The sequence below is a fragment of the Pocillopora damicornis genome, chromosome 4, assembly GCF_964200805.1.
Source record: "Pocillopora damicornis chromosome 4, jaPocDami1.2, whole genome shotgun sequence".
Lineage (NCBI taxonomy): Eukaryota > Metazoa > Cnidaria > Anthozoa > Scleractinia > Pocilloporidae > Pocillopora > Pocillopora damicornis.
The window spans coordinates 19,523,160-19,544,733 of NC_142673.1; the positions used below are offsets into that span (position 1 = coordinate 19,523,160).

At 38.2% G+C, this 21,574-nt stretch overlaps 1 protein-coding gene and 2 long non-coding RNA genes across 6 annotated transcripts in view; 1 reads left to right on the forward strand and 2 right to left on the reverse strand.

The window, feature by feature from the left end:
* Positions 1–620: 620 nt before the first annotated feature.
* On the forward strand, positions 621–21,189 carry LOC149047168 (short transient receptor potential channel 2-like). Of its 4 annotated transcripts, none has more exons than XM_089204736.1 (11): positions 621–1,705; positions 2,790–3,141; positions 3,467–3,938; positions 4,336–4,534; positions 4,865–5,050; positions 5,387–5,413; positions 5,664–5,762; positions 6,032–6,115; positions 6,525–6,608; positions 7,019–7,102; positions 20,011–21,189. In XM_089204736.1, exons 1-11 carry the CDS (start codon positions 884–886, stop codon positions 20,089–20,091), a joined length of 2,490 nt encoding a protein of 829 aa, XP_089060862.1. In that variant the 5' UTR covers positions 621–883; the 3' UTR covers positions 20,092–21,189. The 4 variants fall into 4 exon arrangements, with proteins under 4 accessions (XP_089060862.1, XP_089060863.1, XP_089060864.1 ...); XM_089204737.1 differs by lacking the exon at positions 20,011–21,189 and adding an exon at positions 7,682–8,857; XM_089204738.1 differs by lacking the exons at positions 621–1,705; positions 2,790–3,141; positions 3,467–3,938; ... (5 more) ...; positions 6,525–6,608; positions 7,019–7,102 and adding exons at positions 12,203–13,184; positions 14,830–15,166; positions 15,668–16,139; ... (5 more) ...; positions 18,457–18,540; positions 19,541–19,624.
* LOC149047169 (uncharacterized) lies at positions 8,695–10,010 on the reverse strand. Its single transcript, XR_016186086.1, has 2 exons — positions 9,872–10,010; positions 8,695–9,539 (listed from the first exon to the last, which is right to left on the reverse strand). It is a non-coding gene; the product is annotated as an uncharacterized LOC149047169 (long non-coding RNA).
* The window catches only part of LOC113677416 (uncharacterized), a 38,161-nt gene continuing 37,678 nt past the window's right edge, over positions 21,092–21,574 (reverse strand). The window contains exon 4 of the long non-coding RNA XR_016186083.1: positions 21,092–21,423. This is a non-coding gene — a long non-coding RNA (uncharacterized LOC113677416). The remainder of the gene's footprint in view (positions 21,424–21,574) is intronic.

The following is a 21,574-nucleotide window of genomic DNA, read 5'->3' on the forward strand; positions in this document are numbered from 1 at the left end:
ATTTAAAAGTCATCCCGATTATGATATCGAAAAGGACAGTCATTAAAAGATATCCTGGTCATGGCTAAACTTTGGAGGCAGAAGATTCAAAATCGCTTGCGAATGACGGGAGTCACGCCGACGCGTCAACACGTTCAAGAAAAATCAATCTATTTTCTTCAGCGTTTCTTTACTTCAGGGTGGTTGTCCTCTCATTTCGGGATGATATGAAGAGCGAACCATCTTTTAGGGAAGCTGTATTGCTGTAATCTCCAACAACACACCTTCCGAGCATAAATCTATAGCTCTTTCATAGGCTTAAGAGCGACTGCTCTCTAACTGAATACTATGAGTAATGTTGAATCGAGTCCCAGGATAATGTCACGAGCCAACCCGCCCCCAAAAAATAACCAAAAGAGATGCGACATCACCTTTTTCGACTTGGTTATAAGTTTGAGCTCTTTTCGGCCACGTAAGCTTCTAAGCTATTTTGATTGATGTGTTTTCTTTAAAGCAACAGCTGTTAAAATGCCAAGTAACATAATTAATGCACAATGCAAATGACACGAAACAAACCCAAACTACCAACGAAAATGCGATTTTGTCACGTTAACACCCTGATAATCAGGACTGCCACCTTCAATTCCGGGAATTTGAGGAACTGACTAGTTCTGTTGTCTGAAATATTCACTCTATATTCAAGTTGTCTTGCTGTGGCGCAAGACCTGTCAAGTAACATACATTATAAAAGCACAAATGACCCGAAACAAACCCAACTACCAATGAAAATACGATTTTGTCACGTTAACACCCTGATAATTAGAACTGTCGTCTTTAATTCTGGGAATTTAAGGAACAAGCTAGTTCTGTTGTCTGAAAAATTCAAAATTCAAGTTGTTTTGCTATGGCGCAAGACGTTTCCACCGAAAAAGTGAGTTTAAGAGGTGCCGAATACGTTTACAGTTATCTGAATGATCAAACGCCAAAGAATTCGAACGATCTTGCAACTAATCTACTTCAAGCCCTCGGGGAGAAGGATGCTTTAAAATGCTTGAAACTTCTAGAAGGTGGCCATGATACGGTCTTGTCAGAATACGAAAACTTCCGAAATGACTGCAAGGAAGCCAACAAGAAAGAGCAGCAGAGGGAAGGGAGATTTTGGTGCGACTGTCGGGATTGCTGCACGAAAATGTGTAACTTTTGTCTCAACAAGCGCAAACCTCGTTGTTGTTCGAACTCTTCGAAAGAGTCTAACGACGAGCAACAAAGCTCCGAACCGCAAGGATCAGAAGAAGACAGCATAAATGATGAAACGAAACTTAACTGGATCAAAATTCTCTTTAACCCTCTGTTCATTGGTTTGGAATGGCTATGGAGAACAAAATCTAACTGTCCGTGTAAATTTTGCCAGGAAGATAGGAAGTTGGATGGAAAAGAAAAGAAAAAGAAGGAGGATGTCATAGAAAGTTCTCTACATGATGCATATCTACTCGATGAAACGTCGTCTCTCAAGCACTACAATAGCCGAGATGTTTACAGAGAATCGGCGGAGGCTTACGAAACGTTTGCTGTTGGCGTGCTGGAGAAAGCCTCCCAGAATGAACTTTACCAGATCATGGATATAAAAGGAGAGGGCTGCCTGCTGAAAAATAATCCTAATCAACACAGAAATTTTATTCAAAGTCTGAGCCTTCTCAAGAGTGCAGTCAATAAGGGAAGGAAGAAGGTATGCTCTCGGGATTAAACGACGATGTTGTTTAGCGCCGCAGGAATGTGAATATTGATTTCTGCACTCAACCATTTCTTAGAAATATCAGAAATGACCCCTCATTACTCTGCCAACAATTTCCAAATCTCGTGTGATGGAGACCGATCTTTAAATCTCTTGGTAACATAAATCAGTGACAGCACGTAGTAATTGATACTGTAGGCCTCCTTTATTCTCCACAAGTTTAATCAGATGATTAAAGATTCGGCTTTGTTTTACTAATGGAGTTTGAACGAGATAACATCAGGCAAATTATTTTTAACCCATCGTATCTAGTACAATTTGCATTTCATTAAGGGTGTGAGCAACAAAACACCCAAGCTGAAATGTTTAAGTTTGGAGCTCGCCGACCAAACGTTAGATCCGTGAGTTAAGTGTTATTCTACATAAGGTGAAATGGTGATTCATATGAAATGCAGTTAAATTATACACTTTCAGTGCCTATCAACTTCGATGGTGGTCTTAATACATACTGCTTGTTTTCGTAAAGGAATGATCGTTGCAGCAAAAGTCTTTCAACGATTTCCTTTTACAGAGATTTTATTACATCAAAGCATTCTTTCAAAGTTTCCTTTGTCTGTTACTAAAATACTTGATATTCCGGCTGAACAAGTTGAGTTTTTCTGTCTCAAGGCTGAACGTGTATCCATCAGGGCCCGGTTGTTCAAAAGGTGGTTTGCGATTATCCAGGATGAAACTTTTAACTTGTAATTAGTTGCCCTTGAAATAAAGTTTGTATTAGGGTCTAAGTATTAAGGGTTTTACCTTAGTGTGACACAAAACTGATGGAAAAAATATATCCAATTAAAATTGTCTGCAAAGCTACACAAATTAAACTAAAAACTGGTGGCTAACCCTCGGTTAGCTTAATCGTACTATGTACAATCCGGCCCGGGTTAATAAACTTTTGTCCTTAAACCTTAGAAACCTCCCACTGATTGAAAAAAATTCATCTCTTTGAATGCTCTGAGGCGTAAAAGCCCAATCAGCATCATTTCTTGTTCTGATAAACTAATACGTCTATCTCTATATTTACTTGTAGTTTGTTTCAAGTCCAAGATGTCAAGCTATCCTCGATGCGATTATTTTTTACAAGATGCGGGATTGGCAGGACAAGAGCATGGCAAAAAAATTTTTTTGGTCCCTTTTGCAGTTTTTCGTCATCTTACTTCTTACTCCTTTGTTTTGGGTTTTTGCTCGACCAGTCATGAAGATATGGTGCAGTCGGAGTGATAACGGATGCCTTGCGTACGTAGAGAAGTTATATGAGCATCCCTACAATAAGTTTGCAAACCACATCAGTTTTTACATTGTATTCCTGGGGCTGCTTTTCGCCTCAACTTTCGGCTTTGAACACGAGTACAGAAAAAGCACAACAGGGCTTTCATCCATTGGTAAGTTGTGTAGATTGATTCTTCAGTGCCTATTTCACCACTAACAGTGTATTAGCTAAGAGCAACAGCTAATTCTGCTGATACCGTTCAAGCTCAAATTAGTGCCCGGGACTATTTCTTTATTTCGCAATGCATAATCCTGACTTGTAGTAATCTCGAACTGCAAGTTTCTGAAAAGTGAACTTCTGCGACATTAAAGGAATTTAATCAACATTTTGTTAGCATGAAGCACTTACCAAATATTAAATTTTTCAACAAATAATGAAACAGCGTCTCCAGTTGATTTTTGCAGAGTCATTTGCGTTCCGTTCTGATTCGTCCACAGATTATGCTGTCCTTGTCTTTTTGGTCGGTTTCCTTCTACAGGAAATTTGGGAAGTTTCTAAACAAGGATTCCGCATCTACATCTCGAAATGGTGGAATGTCGTGGACACAATAACATTTATTACACTCCTGGCAGCTTATATAGTATGGCTCTCCACATGGCTAAGCGTTTATAAAGAATGGCAACCGAGGAAGAATGCCTTCATCGTGGCAGATGTCTTGTATGCAAGTGCCACAGTGTTAGCGTTCTTTCACCTAGCTCACGCGTTTCAAGTCAGCTCAACTCTTGGCCCTTTGCAGCTTTCATTGTACAGAATGCTGAAAGATGTGACCAAGTTTCTTTTCATTTTTCTGATGCTTTTCATTGCATTTGCAACTGGCCTCATAAAAATTTATTCATACTATGTGGTCTCCCAAGCGAAACTTCGTGAAGAGGGCGAGAGCAAATTCCAGGACTTCCATCCATATGCTGAGTAGGTGGATACTATTGCGATATTTATATAAGAGAGTGGGCGCCCATAAGCAAACATACAATATTTCATCTATAATTTTATAGAAAAATATTGCTAAAAGAAATTTAAAGCGCTTTAATTGATTTGATGAGTGGACGGACGAAGAAAGACTTATGTCCATGTAATCGGACAGATAGACAAACATCAGGGCCCAGTTGTTTAAAGGTGGATAACGCTATCCAACGGATAAATTACTATCCAGTGGATAAGTAATAGCAAAATGTATAGCGTCAAACACCGTATAGAGTTTTATCCAGTGCATAGCGTTATCCCCATCTTCAAACAATCGGGGCCAGACGTATAGATTAGCTGACCAGTGAAAAAGATATCTCATATTTTCATCATTCGAAACTTTCAGGCACGAGATCACTTTTATTAGCTTGATCTGGTTACTGGTTGGCTATGTGGAAGAAGACAAAATAAGGGTTGATGATCCTGCCTTTTACCTTACACAACTGTTTGGTCGCTTGGGTTTCCTCATCTACCTGGTTTGTACCGTTATCGTTGCTTTGAACATGCTGATCGCCATGATGAATAACTCCTTCGACAGAGTTATGGTAGGTCTCAAGTTGTGGTTTGTGACAGATTTTGACTTGATATAATAGTTCCGAGAATGATGTTTGCTAGTTGGCTTTTTACTCAGTGACATAAACTACGTTGATTAGCACACTATCATCATGATTGATCCGTAGCATGACGAATCATATGAATTCGAGGGAATTCAGTCAACCTTCGCATAAAATCACTAAATTCCTCTTATTACTGAGTATACCTACCTAGTCAGTCGATCACGGATAAGCTTAAACTCTTTCCAAACCTTGGGGGAAATTTATGTGAGTTATTACATGTGATAGATTTTAACTTAGAAAATGAACTTTGGTTTTTAGGGTGATGAGGACAAAGAGTGGAAGTTTTCAAGGGCTCAAATGTGGTTAGAATATATCGACAAAGGAAATGCAATACCAGTACCTTTTAACCTTCTGTATTATACCTTTTTTATCCTAATACTCATAATTGGAAAATTGGTTTGCTGTATTAAAACGAAATGCTGCGGATGCAAATGTAATGAGAAGGTAAATGTTAGCAATTGCCATTTTGATTTTGGAATACTTGCAAAATCCTTTTAGTGAGATCTTGGTTGCACTTTCAACAACAAACATTTTTCGCTGGTCTCTTATTAAATCCCGCGAGCACACAGAAACAGATAAAATTAACTAGTAATTCTGGGAAATGTAACATGTAAATGCAAATATAAATTCCAACAGATCTTATATTATCAAGTGTAGATTTCAATTCCAACAGGTCTTAACAAGTTTACTACAGAAGCATTGCATGTCTCTTGAGTGACAACTGACGTTGGTGCTAAAATATGTTTTGTTTCATTTTGCTGCTTACTTTGACGGAAACAGCGAGAGGAGAGAAAAGGAACTGTTGAGGTACGCAAAATGAAAAAGACAATTTCGATTTAAACCTTACTCGTTGTTTCGTTACGTCATCTCGGGCGCCCAGTACGCTGGCCGATTCCTATTGCAAGAAGCCTGGTGATGAGGAGTTTTGAAAGTGGGCTGGCGTTTGCCTCCTTTGTTTGCGCTTTAAGCATTCAAGATCATGGTGGTAATCTTAAGATAGGTTGTCTAGATCTGCATAACTCATTAACTGGCAGATTTCCTAATTCTTTACTTTTAGTTGCAAGCCAGTCCTAAACCCACTAGAGCAGAAGAGAATGTTGAAGAAGACAATCCACAACAGGTAGAGCAAAATGTAGAGCAAGGAAGTAAAGATCAGGTAGGATTAAGATCCCATTTCTTACTTTCACCTCACAATTCACGATTGCGCTCCGCAGTCAATAGTTTACCAAATATGGCAAAGGAAAAAAGTCACCAACACATTGAGATCCTCATTAGAAAAAGGGAAAAATAAGAGACAAATCACGAAACTCTTGTTTTCATTTTATGCAAATGATTTAATGTAAAAATAAGGAAGCTGTTTTGAACCTTCTCGGTTACAGCACCAATTAATATTTTTAAGTCATTTTCTCTTTACTTTTTCATCAGACTTCAGGCGATAGTATCGCCTGCTGTATTTGTCATGGATGTTTTTGTTGTTGTAAATCCGAAACCGAAAACAAACGAAAAGAGGTCAGTAAATGGATCATTTTGTTGTACCACATATGCGTATAAGTGACAACACTTAGCTGATGAACTAAGGGCAACAGATCCAGGCTGTAAGAGAAATAGATCATGTATCTTTTTTGTATAAATAAACGTCTCAAATTAGCCTCACAATTCCCAATTGCCCTACGCAATCCAAACTGAGTTTGCCAAACCGACTGCTGTGAAAAAGGAATAGAAAAAAACTGATTAAAGGTAGATACCACTACATTGCAATTCACGGTAGAAAAAGGGGAAAACTAGAGACAAATCACAAAACTCGTGTTTTAACTTTAGGCAAACGATTTAATGTAAAAATAAGGAAGCTGTTTTGAACCTTCTCGGTTACAGCACCAATTAATATTTTTAAGTCATTTCCTCTTTACTTTTTCATCAGACTTCAGGTGATAGTATCGCCTGCTGTATTTTTCATGGATGTTTTTGTTATTGTAAACCCGAAACCGAAAACAAACGAAAAGAGGTCAGTAAATGGATCATTTTGTCGTACCACATATGCGTATAAGTGACAACACTTAGCTGATGAACTAAGGGCAACAGATCCAGGCTGTAAGAGAAATAGATCATGTATCTTTTTTGTATAAATAAACGTTTCAAATTAGCCTCACAATTCCCAATTGCCCTACGCAATCCAAACTGAGTTTGCCAAACCGACTGCTGTGAAAAAGGAATAGAAAAAAACTGAGTAAAGGTAGACACCACTACATTGCAATTCACGGTAGAAAAAGGGGAAAACTAGAGACAAATCACAAAACTCGTGTTTTAACTTTAGGCAAACGATTTAATGAAAAAAAAAAGAAAGCTGTTTTGAACCTTCTCGGTTATAGCACCAACTAATATTTTTAAGTTATTTCTTCTTTATTTTTTCGTCAGACCTCGGGCTATAGTTTTGCCTCCTGTATTTGTGATGGATGTTCCTGTTATTGTAAACCTGAAATCGAATACAACCGAGGAGAGGTTTGTTAATGTTGATAAATTACTTCAGTAAATGGATCATTTTGTCGTACCACATATGCGTATAAGTGACAACACTTACCTGATAAACTAAGGCCAATAGATCCAGGCTGCAAGAAAAATAGATCATGCGTCTTATGTGTATAGATACACGTCTCAAATTAGCCTTACAATTCAAGATTGCGCTCCGCAATCCAAATTGAATTTGCCAAACCGGCTGCTGTAAAAAGGGAAAAGAGAAAGGTGAAGACAAATTTTGAGGCAAATTTGCTTTTTCCGTCGCTTTATCTACGATAAGTACCACCCAGAAGTGCAATTCTTTACTTTTAGATGCAAGCCATTTGATCCAGCGAGCCTTGCCAAACGCAAACCTTGCCTTACGCAATCCAAACTGAGTTTGCCAAACCGACTGCTGTAAAAAGGGAAAAGAGAAAGGTGAAGACAAACACCTTTTCAGCGATTTGGGATCATTTACAATTTAAATATCACAGATGCAGATATTCCAATCGTTGTTGGAAGCAGTTCATTGCTAAGTTTAGTTTTTACTATAATACTAAATTGGTACTGTTTCTTCTTTATAAGGGACGCGGGAAAGTTATAGCATCATGTGTTAAAAAGTATGTGAACCAGATGAGGAACACTTAGCACGGAGGACTTTAAAGGAGTCACTTGTTGATGAAAGAGATGACCGAAATCGAAAGAGGGTTGCGTAAACCCATTTACAGGAACTGTAGGCTGTTTTGATGATGTATAAGATTTTTGTTTTTATTACAAGAAAATTTAAGACCGGCCCACAATTTAAAGTGCGGGTAGGAAACGGAATTTATCGTAGTTAGTTTAATGTAATTTTTGGGGGGATCTAACGAACTCGTATTTTGTGTTAAGAAAGGACGAATTCTTCAGATTTCTGGTCTATGTTTGCTAATGTATATATCCATTATAACCGCTTTGGCTGCTGTTTTCCCCATATTCACCCGTCTTTATATCAATTGCTTCATTTGTGCTGTCATGCAGCGGTAATGTATGATTATTCTTTTTATCTTTGACTTCTGAATAGTAGTAGTTACTCAGTATGATAAAGTGGCGTTTTCTTGATTTGGTTTCCTTTGTCCCCTGTCCTCCGCCCCCCTAGTGCAGGGTTTCAGATCGGCACGCCCCCTCCCCTTCTCCTTTCAGTCCGAACTACCAACTTTCAGGAATGTTAATAGCCAGAGGAAGAGAGCACGTTTTTGTAACAAGATTTGTTTGGGTGTGGTTAATGTTGACGTAGTCTTAGTTTGTGTTTGTATAAATCACATCGAGCAGTCACACAACTTGCCGATCCGAAACCTCGCTTCTTTTGAGGCAGATGAGTTCTACTTAGTTCACTTGGGTTTTGGTGTGAAAAATCATCTTTTCTTTTTCTTTGTTATTTTTACTTCCTTTTTTCTTAGAGTTTCTTTTATTTTGCCCTCGTTCCTTTTTCCAGTTGTAGGTACCCATACCTCCCCTTCTCCCTTAAAAAATTACTGGAGGACCTTCCGCGTTATGGGGCTCACTTAAATAATAAGTTTATCAAGTACTTTAGTGGAGTCTTAATTATGTATGATAAACTTGATTTGACTTATTTTTATTATTTAACTTTGTATATTTATCCTTTTACAAGTGTGTTTATCCCTATAGCTTACCCATTGTATCATTTTATTCTATATTTTTGACGCTCAGTTGTGTATTAAATTACACCCAAAGTGTTCCTGAACATGGGGTGAAATCACTAGACTCTCGAATACGTTGTCTCTACTACAATCTTTGAAAGTGAGAACTAACAGACGGTTCGTTCCGAGCACAATTAGTGGTGATGTTAATCTAGCAAATCAATAATGATTTTTTAAATTGGCAGAGGGGTAGTAAATAGCCACACAAACGCGTAAGGAAATATAACTCATTAACTCTTGGGAAACCAGTCCCGGAAAATCTCAGTAAATAGTTATCTTGAAAGAATAATTGTTATTACTGGTGTAGTTTATGAAGTCTGAGTTATTTGTTCTACTCTATCTTCATTTGTATTCTGTTCCCTTCTCTGTAATCGTGAATTTAAGATAAACGTGAAAGAGTGAGGACCTCTAATCCTTGCTCCATAGATTCTGGTTGACAGTACATGAGAAGAAACAATTGGAAAGATATGACAAAATGTTCAGTAAAGCAACAGTCAGTGCCATTATCTCTTCACTAATGTGTCCATCACCATATTAAGTTTGGCAAGCTCCATCGTATGACGATCAACCAATCGTTTAAGTAACTTAATGTTTTCCTCAATGAATTGGGAACTCTTTTCTTTTCCCGCTTTCCCCCTTTTGTCATCCGTTGTGTCATCTCCACATAAGTTGTCTTCCTCTCATTTTTCAAAGTAGCGGCCCCATAAATATCTCATCACCAATTTCTCCATCGTTTCTTTTCGTCTCTAGAATGACGTAATAAGATTAAAGACTTTATTCATCATTATTTTCCCCCGCTCTCTATATCATGATATTCTATCGATTTAATTTAGGAGCATTTGTTGTTTTCGCATGCTACAAGGCTCGCTGGATCAATTCTCTTGGTGTTACATCAAAAACATTACTTTAAGCGGTAATCTCGTCCGAAAACAAAATTAAGAGTCAAATTTCATTACCTGAAATAATGAGACAAATAGGATTGCATTTCTAATGAGAAAAATAGGATTGTATATCTAGGAAGTTAGACCTTGATTTGTTTGGGTTTTAACAGAATTTCTCATTTATCAGTCCTGCTTACCTCTCTTGGCGCTTACACTTCGTCTGGTTCCTTTAACAAAGAGATGAAATTTTAGAAATGAGAATAAATTAACGCCTCAATTTGACAGTCTAATTGTAAATGCCAGGTCAGCGATCGGTGTCTTACTTCAATAATCTACGCTCCCTTCTAAAATGAAACGTACGGTTTTGTGTAGTTCGAGAGACGCATATTTCCCGATTAATATTGAACGACTTAGAAACAATAGTTGATCAGAACAATAAATATCCTCTTAGTGATCTACAAAAGATAAAACTTCTTCTCTTCCTTACCCTATTACCATGACAACTATAGCATAACGCTGGTGATCACCAATTTCTTGAGCCGCATGCATTATTAGCTACAGTCCCCAATCAATTGCAGAAAGTAAAGCCACAACTCCAAACACGGAGGATAACATCCAACTTATATTAATATCCGTATCAAAAAGAGGCAGAAGTAAGTGGCTATTTTCGGCATTGTATTACTTAATAAATATGACGGCAATTTATTCGACAACTGTGTTTCTTGAAAAAGTGACGTGAAGTGAAATGGAAATAGACGCGGAACAAATGATTTTATGGGAAACTACTAACTCAGACCAATCAGAAGTTTTACCGTGAACTTATAAAAAGGGACAAAGACAACAATATCATCCCCCTTGCATGCGTTCTCTCTCAGATTCCAACGACCACGCTCCGGGCTTGAATTCATTTCTCTTCCCCCCCCCCCTCCCCCCTCCATTTCCCTTTGTGCATACCTCTCAGTCAGCAAATTTAGAACTTCAGTTTTCTTCAATAATCCCTCACGGCAGCGTAATTTTTTGAATACAAGAGAAGCCTCAACTTAAAAATGATAAAAAGTTGAATGCAAACCTTTCATATCCCGATAAATCTCGATCTTGATCGGCGAAGGCCACAAACCATAACACCTATCACATGAGCCCAAAATTTCTGATTTAGGTCATCCGACAGCACCTGATTTCATGACATCATTTGCAAGACTGAAAAAAAATACCCAAATGCTGTAATTGGTACAAGATATCCAAACGCTGTGATATGACTGGTACGAGATAAATACCCTAATGCGGCGATCTGATTGGTGCGAGCAACGTACCACTATACTCGCTAACATAGAGTATTTTTTTTATTAAGAAAAAAATAACTCGATAAAGAGAACGGATGTTGACAAAGGTGATAACGAGAGACTAACTTCCGCTGAATAGACAACAAGCAGTCTCTCCTTTTCGGCGGCGTCCGTAGGACGGGTAAATAAAATCAGTGAAGAAAAATTTGCGTCAGCACGCGGCGGGTAGCTCTTTAAGTGAAGCGCTCGAAAAGAAGGGACTATAGAAGAAGCTCAAGAGTTTGACTTCTTCTCACAATGCAAAAATATGATGAGCCTAGCGTAAATCGAGTGTTAGACTTGGGATTTGTAAATCACTTCGGGATTACTAAAGGCAAATTACAAGCACGCACACGGCAAAATTCGTTCTGCGATGGTCCGGCTTGCCCTTCGTAATTATCTCCATTTGACAGGTTTCCAGTTTATTGTGCGCCTCGAATGTTGATACAGTTTTCATGTTATTCTCCCCGCGCTTTGCAACTACATGAAGATTGACTGGCAACTAAGACAGGGAATGCCATTGGTTACACCTAATTGAGATTAAAGATTACTTAGCCGAGCAAGGTCGATCTCTTGGGCTCCGTCTGTAGTTCTTTCTTGTCATGGAGAAATGGCATTCTATTTAAAGCCAACCGCGCTCAAGGGCAATATTTAATAGCTATCCCGATTATGATATCGAAAAGGAGAGTCATTAAAAGACATCCTGGTCATGGCTAAACTTTGGAGGCAGAAGATTCAAAATCTCTTGCGATTGGCGGGATTCACGCCTACCCGTCAACACGTTCAAGAAAAATCAATCTATTTTCTTCAACATTTCTTTACTTCAGGGCGATTGTCCTCTGAATTCGGGATGATATGAAGAGAGATAACCATCTTTTAGAGAAGCTGAATTGCTGTAACCTCCAACAACACACCTTCCGAGCATAATTTTATAGCTGTTTCCTAGGCTTTAGAGCGACTGCTTTCTAATTAAATAATGTGAGTAATGTTGAATCGAGTCCCAGGATGATGTCATGAGCCAACCCGCCCCAAAAAATAACCAAAAGAGATGCGACTTGGTAATCAGTTTGAGCTCTTTTTTGGCCCTGTAAGTTTCCAAACATTTTTGATTGATGTGTTTTCTTTAAAGCAACAACTTTTGACATGCCAAGTAACATTACAAATGCACAAATGACACGAAACAAACCCAAACTACCAATGAAAATACGATTTTGTCACGCAAACACCCTTATAGCGTCGGTGCCTGATAATCAGGAGTGTCGTTTACAATTCCGGGAATTTGAGGAACGGACTAGATCTGTTGTCTGAAACAATTCACCCTGTTTTCAAGTTGTCTTGCTATGGCGCAAGACGTTTCCATCGAAAATGTGCATTTACAGCAGGAAGAAGGTGCCGAAGACGTTTACAGTCCTCTGCAAGATATTTTGAAGAGAGAAGACGAAAATGATAGAAAACCAGAGAACAATCTTGCAAACCAACTACTCCATGCCCTCGGGAAAAATGATGCTTTCAAATGTTGGAAACTTCTGGAAAGGAACCATGCTATGGTCCGGCTGGAATACGAATACTTCCAAAGTGACTGCAAGGAAGCCAACAAGAAAGAGCAGCAGAGGGAATGGAGATTTCAGTGCGACTGTCGGAATTTCTGCACAAAAATGTTCAATTTTTGTTGGGATTGCTGCACGAAAATGTTCAATTTTTGTCGCAACAAGTGCAAATGTAGTTGTTGTTCGAACTCCGAACTGCAAGGATCAGAAAAAAAAGCATAAATGATGAAACAAAACTGAACTGGATCAAAATTATTTCTAACCCTCTGTTCATTGGTTTGGAATGGCTATGGAGAACAAAATCTAACTGTCAGTGTAAATTTTGCGAGGAAGATAGGAAGTTGGTTGGAAAAGAAAAGAAAAAGAAGGAGGATGTCATAGAAAGTTCTCTACATGATGCATATCTACTCGATGAAACGTCGTCTCTCAAGCACTACAATAGCCGAGATGTTTACAGAGAATCGGCGGAGGCTTACGAAACGTTTGCTGCTGGCGTGCTGGAGAAAGCCTCCCAGAATGAACTTTACCAGATCATGGATATAAAAGGAGAAGGCTGCCTTCAGCAAAATAACCCTCATCAACACAGGAATTTTATTCAAAGTCTGAGCCTTCTCAAGAGTGCAGTCAATAAGAGAAGAAAGAAGGTACGTGCGCTTTAGTGATATTTTGTGGTTAATAAAGCGCTGCACTGGTAGTAAATATTAATGATAGAGATTGATAAAAAGAGATATGCGATGGTTTTTTCTGTCCACACATCTAATATTCTTTCTGGCGTCGGTTGAAATACTTGTTCTTCACCACCTTAAATTTTTTTTCATTTGTAATGAAATTACAAAAACAATCACTCGAAAAGTCCTGCGTAACCAAGCATGATATAGTTCTGCAACTGAATGATTCCACTAGTTGCCTAGCTTTCCTAAACTTTAATAAAAATTTGAGCAATTGTTATCCTTATTTAGACCACCAATGAGAAAAAAAGAGAGTACGCATGTACATGTCACTAAACTTGCACTATACAACGGGATTGAACGGCGATGTTATTTAGCGTCGCAGGAATGTGAATGTTGATTTCTGCACACAGCCATTTCCTACAAATAATAGAAATGGCCCCTTATTACTCTGTCAACAATGTCCAAACCATAAAGGCCTCTAACTTGTGAGACTTGTGAGATGGAGACTGATCTTTCAATCTCTTGGTATCATAAATCAGTGACAGCACTTTGCAATTGATGTGATACTGTAGGCCTCTTTTATTCTCCGCAAGTTTACTCAGATGATTACCGATTCGGTTTTGTTTTTCTCATGGAGTTTGAACGAAATAACATAAGACATATTATTTTTAACTCATCATACCTAGTACAGTTCGTATTTCATCAAGGGTGTGACCAACAAAACACCCGAGCTGAAATGTTTAAGTTTGGAGCTCGCCGACCGATTGAAAGTTAAATCCGTGATCTAAAATGTTATCCTACATAAGGTGAAATGGTGATTCATATTCCATGCCGAAAATATTGAGATGCAATGAAATCATTTTTAAATGTAAACCTCGCTGGTTGTTTAATCCATACTGCTTGTTTTCGCAAAGGGATGATCGTTGAACAAAAGTCTTTCAAAGATCTCCTCCTGTTAAGCAGGTGATATTTAAAGTTTTCTGACATATCTTCTGATTCCGTTCAGCATCAGCGGGTTGGAAGTTGTGAAAGAGAAAGCTCTATCTTTCAGTGTTTGACCGCAAACTTAACTCCCTTGTTAAGACATTTTATTACATCAAAGCATTCTTAAAAAGCTTCGATGAGTGGGAACCTTAGTCTGTTACTGAAATACTCGATCTTCCGGTAGTACAAGTTGAGTTTTTCCTGTCTCAGGAGTGAACGCGTATCCATCAGGGCCCAGTTGTTCAAAGGCGATTAGCGATTATCCAGGATTAAACTTTGAATCTATTATTAGTTGCCCTTAAAATATAGTTTTCATTAGAGGCTAAGGTCTGAGGGGTTTTACCTTAGTGTGACCCAAAACTGAAGAAAAATTATATCCAATTAAAACTGTCTGCAAAGCTACAAAAACTAAGCCAAAAATTGTTGGCTAACCCTCGGTTAGTTTAATCGTACTTAGAACAATCCGGCCCAGGTTAATAAACTTTTCAGCTTAAAAAGGGCATTTTTCCCCGAGATATTTCCCACTGATAGAAAAAAATTCATCTCTCTAAATGCTCTGAGACCTTAAAAAGCCCCATCATTATTATTTATTGATCTAATAAACTAATATGTTTATCTTTATACGTATTTGTAGTTTGTTTCAAGTCCAAGATGTCAAGCTATGCTCCATGAGATTATCTTTTACGAGATACGGGATTGGCAGGACAAGAGCATAGTAACGAAATTTTTTTGGTACCTTTGGCAGTTTCTTGTCATCCTACTTGTTACTCCTTTGTATTGCGTTTTCATTCGACCACCCATGAAGATATGGCGCTGTCGGAGTGATATCATAGAGAAACTTTATGAGCATCCCCACAATAAGTTTGCAAACCACACCATGTTTTACATGGCATTCCTGTGCCTGCTTTTTGCCTCAACTTTCGGCTTTGAACACGATTACAGAACAAGTACAACAGGGGTTTCAATCGTTGGTAAGTTCTGTAGATTCACTCTTCTGTGCCCATTTCACCACTTACAGTGTATTAGCTAGAAGCAACGGCTGATTCCGCCGATACGGTTCAAATTAGCGCCTGGGACTATTTCTTTATTTCTTAATGCATAATCCTGAATTGGATGGTTAAACTAATGGGAGGTGTGTGTGTGTGTGTAAGGGAGGGGGGGGGGGAGGGGGGAAATAGAGGTTGAACGCATACGCTCAATTACTCTTTGGGTTAAAAATTTTGTTGTCTTTATCAATAGAAACCTCAAACTGCAATGTTCTGAAAAGTAAACTTTTGCGATATTAAAGGAATTTAATCAACACCTCGCTAGCGTGAAGCATTTACCAAATATTAAATTTTTCAACAAATAATGAGACGGTGTCTCCAATTTACTTTGGCAGTCATTTGTTTCCCCCAGGAGCAGATATTGGTATCCTGGCAAAAGAAGTTTAATAAAAGTTAAACTGAACTGCAGTTCTGATTTGTCCACAGATGTCTTTGTCATTTGTTTTGTGGTTGGTCTCCTCCTACAAGAAATTTGGGAAGTTCCTAAACAAGGATTTCGTATCTATTTTTCGAAATGGTGGAATATCGTGGACGCAATAACACTTTCTTTATTCCTGGCAGCTTATATAGTGTGGCTCCTCACATGGTTAAGCGTTCATGAAGAATGGCAACCGAGGAAGAATGCCTTCATTGTGGCAGATGTCTTGTATGCCAGCGCCACAGTGTTAGCGTTCTTTCACCTGTCTCACGCATTTCAAGTCAGCTCAACTCTTGGCCCTTTGCAGCTTTCATTGTACAGAATGCTGAAAGATGTGGTCAAGTTTATTTTCATTTTTCTTATGCTTTTTATGGCATTTGGAACCGGCCTCGTAAAAGTTTATTCATACTATGTGGTTTCTCAAGTGAAACTTCATGAGGAGGGCGAGAGTCATTTCCGGGCGTTCCATCCATATGCTCAGTAGGTGGTTGCTATATTATATAGGAGAGTGGGCGCCCATAAGCAAACAGACAATATTTCATCCATCATTTTATATATAAATATTGCTAAAAGAAATGTAAGGTGCTTTATTTGATTTGTTGAGTGGACAGACGAAAAAACACTTACCCATGTAATACGTGACAGATAGATAAACATCAGACGCCAAGTTCACATGTTGACATGAACTGACCAGTGAAAAAGACACCTCATTTTTTCATAATTCACAACTTTTCAGGCACGAGATCACTTTTATTGGCTTGGCCTGGTTACTGGTTGGCTACGTAGAAGAAGACAAAGTAACAGTTGATGATCCTGCCTTTTACCTTACACAACTGTTTGGTCGCTTGGGTTTCCTCATCTACCTGGTTTGTACCACTATCGTTGCTTTAAACATGCTGATCGCCATGATGAATAACTCCTTCGAAAGAGTTATGGTAGGTCTCAAATTGTGGTTTGTGACAGATTTTGACTTGAAATAATAGGTCCACGAATGATGTTTGCCAGTTGGCTTTGTACTTAGTGACGTAAACCACGTCGATCACTACACTATCATTGGTCCGTACCATGACTAATGTGGATTCGAGTAAATAGAGTCAACTTTTGTATAAATCACCAAATTCCTTTTATTACTGAGTATACCTAACTAATTCGATCACGAAGAAGCTTAAAATCTTACCAAACTTGGGGGAAATTTATGTGAGTTATTAGATGTGATAGATTTTAACTTAAAAACTGAACTTTTGTTTTTAGGGTGATGAGGACAAAGAGTGGAAGTTTTCAAGGGCTCAAATGTGGTTAGAATATATCGACAAAGGAAATGCAATACCAGTACCTTTTAACCTTGCGTATTATACCTCTTTTGTCCTAATATTCATAATTGGAAACCTCGTTTGCAGGATTACAACGGTATGCTGCGGATGCAAATGTAATGAGAAGGTAAATGTTAGCAATTGCCATTTTGATTTTGGAATACTTGCAAAATCCTTTTAGTGAGATCTTGGTTGCACTTTCATCATGATTCTGAGGAAAAGGGCTCGGAGAAATCAATTCCGTTTGCTTCATTTAACCCCCCCCCCCTCCCCCCCTCCAGGAGGAAACATTTTTCGATATGACCTGGTCTCTTATTAAATCCCGCAAGCACACAGAAACAGATAAAATCAACTAGTAATTCTGAGAAATGTAACATGTGAATCTAAATATAAATTCCAACAGATCGTATAATATCAAGGGTAGATGTCAATTCCAACAGATCTTATCAAGCGTACTTCAGAAGCATTGGATGTCTCTTGAGTAATAACTTACGTTGGCGCTAAAATATGTTTTGTGTCATTTTGCTTCTTACTTTGACAGAAACAGCGAGAGGAGAGAAGAGGAGCTGCTGAGGTACACAAAATGAAAGAGCCAATTTAGATGTAAACCTTACTCGTTGTTTCGTTACGTCATCTCAGGCGCCCAGTCCCATGGCTGATTGCTATTGCAAGAAGCCTGGTGATGAGGAGTTTTGAAAGTGGGCTGTCGTTTGTCTCCTTTTTTTGCGTTTTAAACATTCCAGATCATGGTGGTAAATGCTACGATGGGTTGCCTAGATCTAAATAATTCACTTACGGGCATTATTCCCAATTCTTTACTTTCAGATGCAAGCCAGTCATAAAGCCAATGGAGTACAAATGAATGTTGAAGAAGGCGATCCACACCAGGTACTGTGGGGCCAATTCGCTTTTTTCGTCGCTCTATCTACGATCATTACCATTAAAAGAAGCGCTTGATTGTAAACTTCACGTTTCACAAGATTTTAAAAGTCGTTATCGTTATTGGTCAGTATTTTAGAGACATAGTTTATACATCGGTAGGTTTAACATTTTCAGAACAATTCTGCCTTAGATTATAGGATACATGCACAAACATGGAAAATTAATATTTCGGGAGTTTTTATGATTTCTACACGTGTAATATATTGTCCTTTTGAACAAGGTTTCTTTTATCTCTCTTAGATAAATGAAGAGCGAGACAGCAAAGATCAGGTAGCCTACCAATTTCTCACATTCACCTCACAATTCAAGATTGCGCGGTACGATCAATAGTTTGCCAAACACGGCAAAGAAAAAGTAAAGGTAGACAGCACTACACTGAGATCCACATTAGAAAAAGAGGAAAAAAAGAAACAAATCCCCAAACTCGTGTTTTAATTTTAGGCGAACGATTTCATGTAAAAAAAAGAAAGCTGTTTTGAACCTTGTCAGTTATGGCACCAACTAAGATTTTAAAGTAATCTTCTCTTTACCGTCTTTTTCATCAGACTTCAGGCGATAGTATCGCCTCCTGTATTTGTCATGGATGTTTTTGTTGTTGTGAACCCGAAACCGAAAACAAACGAGGAGAGGTTTGTTAGAGTTGATCAATTACTTCAGTAAATGGATCATTTTGTCCTACCACATATGCGTATAAGTGACAACACTTATTAAGGGCAACAGATCCAGGCTGCAAGAAAAATAGATCATGTATCTTTTAAGTATAGATAAACGTCTCAGGTTAGCCTTACAATTCACGATTGCGCTCCACAACCAAACTGAGTTTGCCAAACCGGCTGCTGTGAAAAGGGTTGAGAAAAAGAGTAAAGGTAGACACCTGGCGCAGAATGGCTTTTGTTTGAAGAACATATTATTTTCTTAATGGCATAAATTACCTAGGTCGCACTGGAGCTCCCGTGTGGGTCCTCGATGGACTCTAATTGGTTGCAGTTTGCCCTTACTTAAAATTGCCTGCAGTTGCGAATACCCGGTGGAACTGAACTGTCCATCAAATGTACAAGCAGAGAGCAGACAATAGAGTTTCGAGCAATCCCGTTAATACGTAATAATAGCTCGTTCATCAATGTACGAATGAACGTGTTAGCTGTTTGTTGACAGCGACAGTTATTTAGGCGTTTATGCCGCGTCACCTTTTAGACCCTTCCATTGTGTCATCTGGTTTTCATAAAATCTGAAATTAAACAGTTGGGTTCGCTCGAGTTGGGTTCGAACTGAACTCTCAGCGCACTCTCTCGCTCATGTTTGAGAGTTTCTGCAAATCATAATTACTTAATAACAGCTCGCCTATCAATGCATGAGACAACAAGTCAGCATAAAGTTTGTTTTCAGAGGCAATTGTTCAGGCGTTTTAAGCTGTTCTTAAACACATTCATAAATGAGAAAAAAGTAAAGGTAGACACCACTACATTGATATTCACGTTGGAAAAAGGGGAAAAAAGAAACAAATCAAAAAACTCCTGTTTTAATTTTAGGCAAACGATTTAATGTAAAAAAAAGAAAGCTGTTTTGAACCTTCTCAGTTATGGCACCAATTAAGATTTTTAAGTCATTTCCTCTTTACTTTTTCATCAGACCTCGGGCTATAGTTTCTCCTCCTGTATTTTTCATAGATGTTCTTGTTATTGGAAACCTGAAATCGAATACAGCCGAGGAGAGGTTTGTTATTGTTGATTAATTACTTCAGTAAATTGTTAATTTTGTCGTACCACATATGCGTATAAGTGATAACAATTACCTGATGAACTAAGGGCAACAGATCCAGGCTGCAAGAAAAATAGATCATGCGTCTTATGTGTATAGATAAACGTCTCAAATTAGCCTTATAATTCACGATTGCGCTCCGCAATCCAAATTGAGTTTGCCAAACCGGCCGCTGTGAAAAGGGAAAAGAGAAAGGTGAAGACAGACACCTTTTCAGCGATTTGGGATCATTTACAATTGAAATATTATAGATGCCGATATTCGAATCATTGTTGGAAGCAGTTCATTGCTAAGTTTAGTATTAAATGTAAACTAAATTGATACTGTTTCTTCTTTACAAGGAACGCGGGAAAGCTATAGCATCATCTGTTGAGAAATATCTGAAACAGATGATGACCACTCAGTACGGAGAACTTGACTGAAAGGAGTCGCTTGTTGATGAAAGAGATAACGAAAATCGAAAGTGGATTGCGTAAATCCATTTACATAAACTGTAAGCCGTTTTGATGATGTGTAAGATTTTTGGGTTTTTTGCAAGAAAATTTAAGACCAGCCCACAATTTGCGGGCAGAAAACGGGATTTATTTTTAGGGGGATCTAACTAACTCGAATCTTCTGTTAAGAAAGGACGAATTCTTTTTCTAGTCTATGTTTGCTAATGAATATGCCTGTCATAACCGCTTTGGCTGCTGTTTTCCCCATATTCACCCGTATTAAGATCAATTGCTATATTTGTGCTGTCATGAAGCGGTAATGTATGATTTTTCTTTGTATCTTTGGCTTATGAATAATAGTAGTTACTCAGCTTGATCAAAGTGACGTTCTCCTGATTTGGTTTCCTTTGTCCCCAGTCCTCCGCCTCTCTAGAACAGGTTTTCTGTGTTTATCCCTATAGCTTGCTTCCCTCCCCCCTCCTTCTTTCAGTCCGAACTAACAATGTTCAAGAAGGTCAATAGCCAGAGCAAGAGTTCACGTTTATGTGGCAAGATTTGTTTGGGCTTGGTTAATGTTAACGTAGTCTTAATATGTGTTTACATAAATAATCACACTGATCGAGTAGTCACATAGCTCGCCGATCCGAGACCTCGCATCTTTTGAAGCAGATGAGTTTTACTTAGTTTCCTTGGGTTTTGGTGTGAAAAATCATCTTTTATTTTTCTTTGTTATTGTTACTTTCTTGTTTCTTAGAGTCTCTTTTCTTTTCTTTTGTCCTCGTTCCTCTTTCCAGTTGTAGGTACCCATACCTCCCCTTCCCCCTTAAAAAATCACTGGAGGACCCTCCGCGTTATGGGGCTCACTTAAATAATAAGTTTATCAAGTACTTTAGTGGAGTCTTAATTATGTAAGATAAACTTGATTTGACTTATTTTTGTTATTTAACTTTGTATATTTATCCTTTTACAAGTGTGTTTATCCCTATAGCTTACCCATTGTATCATTGTATTCTATATTTTTGACACTAAGTTGTGTATTAAACTGTACCCAAAGTGTTCCTGAACATGGGGGGAAAGGTGTGAAAATTATGTGTCCATCATCTCATTAAGTTTGGCAAGCTCCTTCGTCTAACGATCAACCAATCGTTTAAGTAACTTAATGTTTTCCTCAATGAACTGGGAGCTCTCTTTTTTTCCTGCTTTCCCTTTTTTGTCATCCGTTGTCTCATCTCCACTTAGGTTGTCTTCCTCATATCTTTCAAAGTAGCGGCCCCTTAACTGATACTTAATCACCGATTTCTTCATCGTTTCTTTTCGTCTCTAGGATGACAAAATAAGATTAAAGACATTATTCATCATCATTTTCCCTAACTCTAAGAATCATGATACTATATCGATTTAATTTAAAAGCATTTGTTGTTTTCGCATGCTAAAGGCTCGCTGGATCAATTCTCTTGGTGTTACATAAAAA